We start from the raw sequence: 9,393 nt of genomic DNA, 5'->3' as shown, positions 1-9,393 counted from the left end.
TTGTGCATTTGACTATGGACGCCCTTAACCTAGTTGCGTAATTATAAAAAATATATATTCCTAAACGATAATGAATATTTACACAGTGTTGTTTCAGGGATATACATTGTATACTTTTGGAAATACAAGACATAATCGATTTCAGTTTGTCGTTGACTCAATTTGATGCAAAACACATGATATATAATAGATTTGACATTGCATTTTTACTTCAAATAAGTTGTGTTCATTTGATCAATAACTCTCTGTGATATCATCCAAAATTGGTGACGGCTCTTTATAAGTAAACAATTATCGAAAGGAATGTAATCCAATATGCATAAACAGAGAAATCGTAAAATTCCCTTTTATTACGAGACATCAGGATGGATACAATTTAACATAAATAAATAATGTATCTCTTACAGATAAATTAACATTTCCAAAGCAGTAGAAATACGTACATATATTATTTAACGTTACAGTCAGAGAGGATCTGCCTGTAGAATAATTGCAAAGGGACTTGTTGTATGATACAAAAGGAAATTTGACATTTACAGCCCAACATGTTTGATTTAGGATTGCAAACATTTTGTACATCTGTGGTTTTGACAATTGTCAAAATTAAGCATACTGCAGCATTTCAATATGGATGTGGAACGTCATTTGAACGAGACATGGTGTACGATAGCACTGTTCCGAACGATGAATATTTCTACATTAACTCTTTCACTGGACTCGATATAATCAGATGTTTTTCGATCTGCCACCGTGAGCGCCCCAATTGTGTAGGACTTTTGTACAATGGAGAGCAAATGAAATGCAAATTGCTACAGCGCAACCTGAATGAGACCAATAAGGACGTCAATGCCACAAAGGATGAGTGGGAATATTTTCGCAAAATTCGAAGAACGGGAGGTTTGTGTACAATTTATTGTGTTTGCATCAGTAGTTCCACTGGACTAAGTAGCATTTTCATATAATATATGAGCAATTCCAAGCAAAAAGAAAACCTTATGTGAATTTCGTTCCAAAATTATTTCTTGATGTTAAATGAATATATACACCATGAGTATCATTCCCTAAAAAAATATCAAATGTATATTCATTGTCGTTAATATTTCATAGGTAATCAATGACCATAACTATATTAAATGAGCAATTACGTCGTGTTTTTGCTCTGACATTAAGGCACTTTTGAGAAGATATCATGTACTTCACAATATGAATATGTGAAAATTGAGAACATTAAATGCCGTAAAAATATAATATTATGAGTCGGGCAAACATGAATCTCTGGAAATACTAGTTTATCGGAGCAAGATGAAGGGCTTACGGTAGGTTTGACCGGTTAACAGGGAACGCTTAAGCCCCTTAGACACCTGATCCAACCTCTGGTGTATCCAGGAGTCCGTGTTTACCCAACTCCCTATTTCGTGTTATTTAAAGTAGGTTTGACAATTCGTCAATGTTTGTTATCTTTACCTTTCGTGCTTTCATCAGAAGACTGTTGGAACCCCCGTAACATCGATTTGTCAGATGCCTTGATTGAAAAAGTGATCAAAAGCAGATGATACTTTTGAATCAGTTGGAAGGCATAAACACCATATGCAGCTTGTATGGAATCGATTGTAAGATCGGGTTTTACACATTTATTTCGACTACGGATGACTTCGTTTAACTGATCAATATATAGGGCTTACGGTGGGTGTGACATCGGCCGAAAGGAAATGCTTACTCCTCCTAGGCACCTGGTTCCACTTCCGTTAAATACAGGAGTTCATATTTGCTCATGTTTTAATTTTGTATTCTTTATAGTATTTTCAGAAAATACTACTTACAGATTAGATTATTTCTAACAAGTGATGACCTCATTTTACAGAGTGTATAAATGTGGCAAGGACTTTTGTTTTCCTCATTTATGAGAAAAAAATTCACGTTGTTGGATTTAGTTTTGAGGAAATATTACAGATACAGTACATGGTTTATCTGTCTAACAAATGAGGACCTTTATATTTTACAGAATGATTGACTGGATAGTGAAAATATGTCTGTGACAAAGATTTTGATATTAATACCAATTGTTGGGCCGTTTTACACTCTGATCTTTGACTCACGGTAATGGGTTGACAGGGGATGTTTACTTTTAAACATATTGAATTCTAAGCACCTGGTTCCACCTTGGTATGCCCAGGAATCCGTATTTGCATGTCTTGATTTTGTATTCTTTATAAGATTAATCACTGTCCGTTATCTATAGCGACTCTGGTGTGTCCAGGGGTCCGTGTTTGCCCAACTATCTATTTTGTATTGCTTGTAGGAGTTATGAGATTGATCACTGTTCGTTACCTTCACCTTGCATTTTTCTGAATGCTCAAGAAACAGATCACCGCATTTTCATCTCCGATTTAATATTTAGGTGTTCTACTGAAGATAAACGTTAACGACAATCTTAGAATATCACTGATTGAAACGTATTTTTTTCAGAATGTTGTGAGGATGACTGGACTCCGTATATAAATCATTGCTACCGTTACAGCAACACCAAACTTTCCTGGGACGACGCCAAGGTCATATCTCTTTCTATTTTAAGCAATTTTCTCCAAATGCCTACGCACTGTAACATATAAATAATTTCCTAATTCATTTTGGTTTCAGACTACATGTGAAGATTAAAACGCATACCTTGTTCAGTTGGAGACGGAGGAGGAAACTTCTTGGCTATTGACAACTATGTTACCAAACGTCGGTAGGTAGGAATCATTATCCTGATCAATCACAGTAACGCAATCTTAGGTGGATATATGGGTGATCTATATTGCTTAGGTAAAGGTCACATAATCATATGAACAAATAGTTTCAAGATAATGAGATAATGGCATATCATATTAGTATATATACTAATTTTAGACAAATTATCGACAACCAAGATTGTCACTGTCTTATTAATTAGGTTAATCATTGATATGATATGTCTCTGTACGGTATCTCATATACTATATGAATACTAGCAAGGAATCTTCTTACATGACCTAACGGTGGATCTTCATCCATGACATCTGTAAAGGAAAGCTGAATCATCCAGATAATATACTTTGTAGTTTAAAGGTCAAGGTCACAATCATATACAGGAAATGTTTACTCCTAACCCTAGCAATGAATATTCTTTTCTGCACGTCTTTTGTTTGATCAGGTTTATATCTTTTAACACAGGACGACCAATTTGTGATATATATGATTTTGTACCCTGTATCTGTTACACGGTATTAATGAGAATGAGATCATTTATAGAACTGATGGATCCTTTTGATCACCCTACTTGGGTAGGAGCAACAGATCGAGAAGTTGAGGGAACTTTTAAGTGGATTGTTGGTTATGGTGACATCACTTCGCTACCTTGGTACAGAGGACAACCTGACAATTCCTATGGCGGACAGGACTGTCTCACTGTCATGCGCAGTGCACATTTTGATGACTCAAAGTGTGCTCATGGACTGGTTTTCGTGTGCGAGAAGCAACAACCGATTTGAAAATCCCGATTTATCAATAGAAATAAGAATGTGTTTTACAGAAACATCCAGTCATTAACTACTCCTGGGGACCTGATCCCACCTCTGGTGTGTCAATGGGTCCGTTTTTCCTCCACTCTTTATTTTGTATTCGTTATAAGGGTTATGAGATTGATTGCTGTTAGTTATATTTACCTTTCATATGAGTATTAAAAGCGGCATGTGGATGATGTAAATTCCATTTTTCCATCTTTAAAGTTTAAAATCCTTAACTAAGGTATTGATAGTGATAAGCAAACTTTGAATGTCTGTGATTTACAAGAAAGACACATATCTCACAAGCCTTTGTTATCTAAACATTGTTCGTGTCTTTCGTGAGCTTTTGTTTATATGGGTCATATGTATTAGTAAAAGTTTCTTTTAAAGCAGATTTGTTTTTTCAATGTCTACAGCAGCTATGTAGGTGTGAGTAGATTCTGTTGAAAGTCATGAGTTATACGGGATGGATAGTCAATGTTCCGACACCGATGACATCCCGTTAGTAGATAATATTCAGGCATACATCTTTGAACCTGACGCCGTGCCAAATCTAAGACAAATCCCGTTCTCAAACATTAACATTACAGCAACATTGACGGACTCGGATAGAGATCCTGGTCCCCTAAAGAGTGAAACGTGTTAGTAAATATCTATCTTATCATAGATTATAAATTTCGTTCGCAAACATGTAGTGTTACCTTGTTGATTATAATATTCTTTTTAAAGAATTATAGATCAGTACAAATAGAGTATAACAAAAATTAGTCAATATAATTAAAATAAGTTCTTCTCTAACCGATACACTGGAGAAGGGAGAGAATATATGGTTTTAATTTGGACTAGATTGATGCAATAGCCTACAGTGTGTCGAATGTGTAGAGGAAAACAGACAATTTACCGATATCGATTTAATGTACCGATTTCCTTATCAATGGGTACCGGATTTGTTTGTGTGTTTGTTTGAGAGAGAGAGAAGGATATATATATATATATATATATATATATATATATATATATATATATATATATATATCAGTCTTCGCATTGAGAGAGACAAACATGATGGCTTCTCATTTAATATATAGTCATAACCTCTACCTTATAATCTTCTCAGTCATTACTCTAAAGATATAGTGGAAGTGGGGCAGATACCCATTATATAGCTGCAGTTTCATTTTACTACGTTGGTACACATCATCATTTTTTTTATAAAAACCACCGTATTCTAAAATTCTTGACAATTATTAAGTAGGCTTTTTGTTTTACTTTTTAATCAGGGGGTAGTAATTTCACACATGGTGTCAATATTCATAACTTCAAGTGGAGGGAGGGGGGAAGCTGTACACCAATATATCGTTGCATATGAAATTAAATGTGCATGTATATAAAAAGAGCATGTTATACAGAAATTCCTGCGGTTGACAAACCCGCGGCGACTTACGTCCAGTCTGAAGAACAGTAAGCCTATTAATTTGTAAACAGAAATGTCGATAAAAAGAATCAAATGGGCTAGCATGCAATACGTAGGGTCGTCATTGAAGGTGGTTTTCCATTGGATTGAAGTAGTTCTAAGTTTACAAAATTTCTCTGAGTTGCCTTGTTGGTAAAAGTAAAGAAACTCCTTTCTGTGTCTATTGTTACAGCTATATATTGTACAACACAATATAATGAGACTTGTAACTGTAGCCTGCTTGCTGTATGTGATGTCCACAGCTTGTTTGAATGTCTTCATGCTTTTTCGCTTCACAACGATTGACATGTATGACGTCACATACTAATGGCGCGAACATTTCCAACGAGAATATGCATATCTGGCTTCTTACAATTTCGATAGAAAATAATCACTAAAGCACGCTTTATATCGAAACCTTAATACTTTGACGAGTTAAAACACCACATGCTCATATATATTTACAAGGAATAAAAATACATAGTGGTAATATCATTTAATGAAAACGTATTAGAATTGAAAAAAAAAAACACATTGAAAATACAAATAGGGATACAACGATGTTGTGCGAAGACTACATTGTACACAAAACACATGTTATTAACCAAGTTGATAGCATATACAAGTCTAAATAAATTGTTTTGCGTATAAATAAAAAATTACACTACAAATCATTTGTACTGTTGACTCGCAATGTTACTATATCTAAAATAAACCAGTTACCTGGAAAATCGAGCTACTGTAATCAATATACAGTAATTAAACTTTTATCAGTTAAACATTTCTTTTCATGTAGTAATTGAAAAATATAATACCATTTTTTTAAATATCGGTCATTAACACTAAAGTACTTTTAGGGATCTTGTGTGTAGCCTACGTTGTATACAATAAGATATTATATATGGTAACGACCAAATCCTGGGAACAATAGTGTATTGCGTTTAGATGCAAAAGTAATCAGATCATGTCAGATGTACATCACCTTTAGAAAAATATATTTCAATAATTTTGAATGTATCCTTCATGCGGAATTAACTAATATAGCAAAGGCATCCTCTTAACACCCCGATGACCAGATTGTTTGCTACAATCTATTTCTCGTGTAAAAGTTTTACAATATACCCTAGATTGCCCGCTAAAATACAATACACAATGCTCGATGGTAGTTGAAGAAAACGTGCTAAAACGGTAAAAAGCAATGAAAATACAGATAGGAATATATGTATGTTGTGTTAAGGCTACATTGTATCTGATAGATGTTACTCACGGTACCGTATAAGTTTTACAATATGTTACTCACGGAGATATATTTCAATAATTTTGAATTCCGGCGAAAATTAAATGATATAAGAAAGACGTGCACTTACCCCCCCCCCCCCCCCCCCCCCGATTGTCTACTAGATTTATTTCAATTGTTTCTTGTGTAAAACTCTCCAAGTATAGGAGGCTTAAGAAATAGATGACTCGAGAGGATTACATTTCGTGAATGGATACATCATTGTTTCGTCGCGAAATTAAAGTATCGCGAAATAAAAGTGTTCTACAGTATACTAGATGGTAACAAAAAATTAACAACGCTAAATTGGTAGCAAATATTCTTTAACAATTTCAATCTGTAAAGATTAGTTCTCTTCACCATTTCTGCAATCTGCTGTCAAAACTATTTCTGTGCGATCCGCCCAAAGATTTGAAGTGATGGGAAGTAGCATGCGGGATAAACGAATCCTTGTAAGGACGAGGGGAAATGGCGTCCTGTGGTGTAGATACCAACATGTCCCTCCAGTTTCTGGATTCGTCACCATTTTCCTGTCGTAGCTGTGATTGTTTATTCCTGTAACAATTATCCAGATTTGATTTTTTGACAATGTTGCATTTTATTTTACAAATCAAACCACAGGGGCTAAGCCCGTTTCAGCCCATACTATGTGATACCATCAATATAGAAAGGTGTCTAACTCTACCCCAATCGCTTCAAAAGTCTAAAAATTCTTGAATTAGGTGTGGCATGCATAATGTACTTATCTCCTTGCACACATTAACGTTTTAAATACTTGCATGCAAAATTTCAAGTCACATGTTCTAAAAATAACAAATATACGTCATCGATCTCTAGATTTGACTTATTTTTACCGATTCAGATCAACGGGTGGTTTTTCGCTTATGTCAGCAGCAAATTGCAGACTAGTGTGGAAGATTTCAGACCTATCAATTAAATTGCACATCAATTATACCCTACATACTTCCTCATATTTGAATAATGCTCTTCATGTAGACGTTACAGGACTCATTTTTTTCTTTAGCACCATCAACTGTTGACAAGACCTGCCAATTTAAGAAAAGCTCTAAAGACCCTAGAATTAATCAAAACATTATTTTTGTGATATTGCACCTGTGAAATTAAACATTAGTTTTTGGATTTCTTTATTTTTTGGATTTTGTTTATTTTATTTTATTCTGACTATTTTGACCCATTTCCCCCTTCCTTAAAGTTTTAGGTATTTTGGGTATTTAGTGCGTTTCTCAAAATGGTAGTTAGAGTCAGGAGTGGATGTTTTGTAACATAAGCGGTTTAGACATTTGAAGGGAGTGGAATTGTTTGTAGGTCAGAGTCTTTCTATATTTATGGTATCACAGAGTTTGGGCCCAAAGGGATTAGCCCCTGCGATTGAAACTGCATTGATAGCATTACGACGACCACATTGTACACTCAATTTCTCATTAGCTGTAGTTGACATGTAGTATATTGTCAGGTCGATAAATACTTACGGTTTTCTACAATATCTGGCCACCATTCCAACGATGACAAATAAAGCTAGTAGACCCGCAACAGAAACAGATGCTCCAACAGCCAGGTGTATATTCGTGATTGGAGACTGTAACGGTTCTTCTGTATATTTTGTTGATGTACTTTCTGTTGTCGTGGATCTGGCTGTGGTTGTTTCTCTTTCTCTCGTCGGTGATGTAATGGTCGTTGAAGAATCAGTTGTGGATCTTCTTGTTGTTGAAGTTGTTTCTGTTTCTGGGGATTTTGATGTAGTAGAAGTTGTTTCTGTTTCTGAGGATTTTGATGTAGTAGAAGTTGATTCTGTTTCTGGGGATGTTGATGTAGTAGAAGTTGATTCTGTTTCAGGGGATTTTGATGTAGCAGAGGTTGTCTGTGTTTCTGAGGACATTGACGTAGTTTCTCCTGATGCTATTTTCGTGGTTACTGTTGTTATTCTATTTGTCGTTGAGACTTCATAATCTGTTGTTGCTTTTAGTGTTGTGGCTGATGATGCTGTGGATTCCGACGCTATTGACGTTGCTTTTATTGGATCTGTTGTTGAGGATAGGAAAGGCATTGCTTCAGTTGTTGTCTCTGTTTCTGTTCTGCTTGATGTAGACTCTGACATAGTTGATTGCTCAATCATAGCTTCGGTTAATGAAGAGGTTTCCGTCTGTGTAGACAAGAACATACTTATTGTCTGTTTATCTGTTGTGCTGTGTTCTGTCGTGCTGTCTGTTGTAGTTTCAGTAAATGGTTCTGTGGAGCTTTTTGATTCAGTCTCTGGAAAAGTAGTTGTGTCGAGTGTTGTTGTCGACATGGATTCAGTTGCAGTCTGTCTACAATCTGCATGATAAAATAACCATAGAAGGTTCTTGTTTTAAACTCTTTGGAAGAAGAACTTTGAAACAATGAAAAAAAATGTCAAAAATTATTCTTTGCTCCCTGAATCGAATATTTGTAAACTTACGATGATCATCATATTCAACAAACGATACATTTATTGCATCATGAAAGCGAAACAAGGCACAACTTGCTTTGAAAACTTTGAATGATCGATCATACACAACGTTTTGAAAATGATATAGTTATGTACACCGACCCTCTTCCCTGACAATGTTGTAATCACAATGTATGCTCGGTATTACACAGAATGTGATTTTACATTATCATACTTCTATCTGTGTCTTTTACGTGAAAGGTCTTTACAGCCCAGTAGCTAATTACTTCGTTACTAGCTTGAAAATACGGATGTATATTTAATTGCCGTTATAAAAGTTAGAAATTCATTTCAAAATTAAGGAGTATCTCCCTCATGCATAGCTCTCACCCTTGGACGAATTTGGCTCAACTTTTTGGCACGCTGTTTTTGGCTATATTTAGCTCTAAAACGTCATAGTTATTTCGGATTTTAAACATTTCGGTTGAGCATCACTGAAGAGACATTATTTGTCGAAATTCGCATCTGGTGCATCGAAATTGGTACCGTATAAGTTTTACATTAATGTATATGATGTCAATAAGTCGATATTTATTTTTTCAATTGACCATATGTAAACCTATCAAGAGTTTCGCTCAGAAAGCAGTGTTAACCAAATGGAATATTAACAACCAAATAAACCACTCAATGACTTGAATGGCTCTGACAGCGA

At 35.1% G+C, this 9,393-nt stretch overlaps 2 protein-coding genes across 2 annotated transcripts in view; one reads left to right on the top strand and one right to left on the bottom strand.

The window, feature by feature from the left end:
• The first annotated feature begins 422 nt into the window (after nt 1-422).
• Nucleotides 423-2,719, top strand: LOC130049575 (uncharacterized). The gene is made up of 3 exons (XM_056147412.1): nt 423-897; nt 2,467-2,549; nt 2,638-2,719. The coding sequence occupies exons 1-3, from the start codon at nt 546-548 to the stop codon at nt 2,653-2,655; spliced, it is 453 nt and encodes a 150-aa protein (XP_056003387.1). The 5' UTR covers nt 423-545; the 3' UTR covers nt 2,656-2,719.
• Nucleotides 2,720-5,456: 2,737 nt separating this feature from the next.
• The window catches only part of LOC125662456 (uncharacterized), a 55,929-nt gene continuing 51,992 nt past the window's right edge, over nt 5,457-9,393 (bottom strand). The window contains exons 24-25 of the mRNA XM_056147397.1: nt 7,744-8,587; nt 5,457-6,808 (exon numbers count right to left, since the gene is read on the bottom strand). Coding sequence (XP_056003372.1) covers nt 6,610-6,808; nt 7,744-8,587 — 1,043 coding nt within the window. The 3' untranslated portion in view covers nt 5,457-6,609. The remainder of the gene's footprint in view (nt 6,809-7,743; nt 8,588-9,393) is intronic.

The sequence above is a fragment of the Ostrea edulis genome, chromosome 8, assembly GCF_947568905.1.
Source record: "Ostrea edulis chromosome 8, xbOstEdul1.1, whole genome shotgun sequence".
Classification (NCBI taxonomy): domain Eukaryota; kingdom Metazoa; phylum Mollusca; class Bivalvia; order Ostreida; family Ostreidae; genus Ostrea; species Ostrea edulis.
The sequence above is the reverse complement of the archived record's forward strand: the minus strand, read 5'-3'. Positions and strand labels throughout refer to the sequence as shown.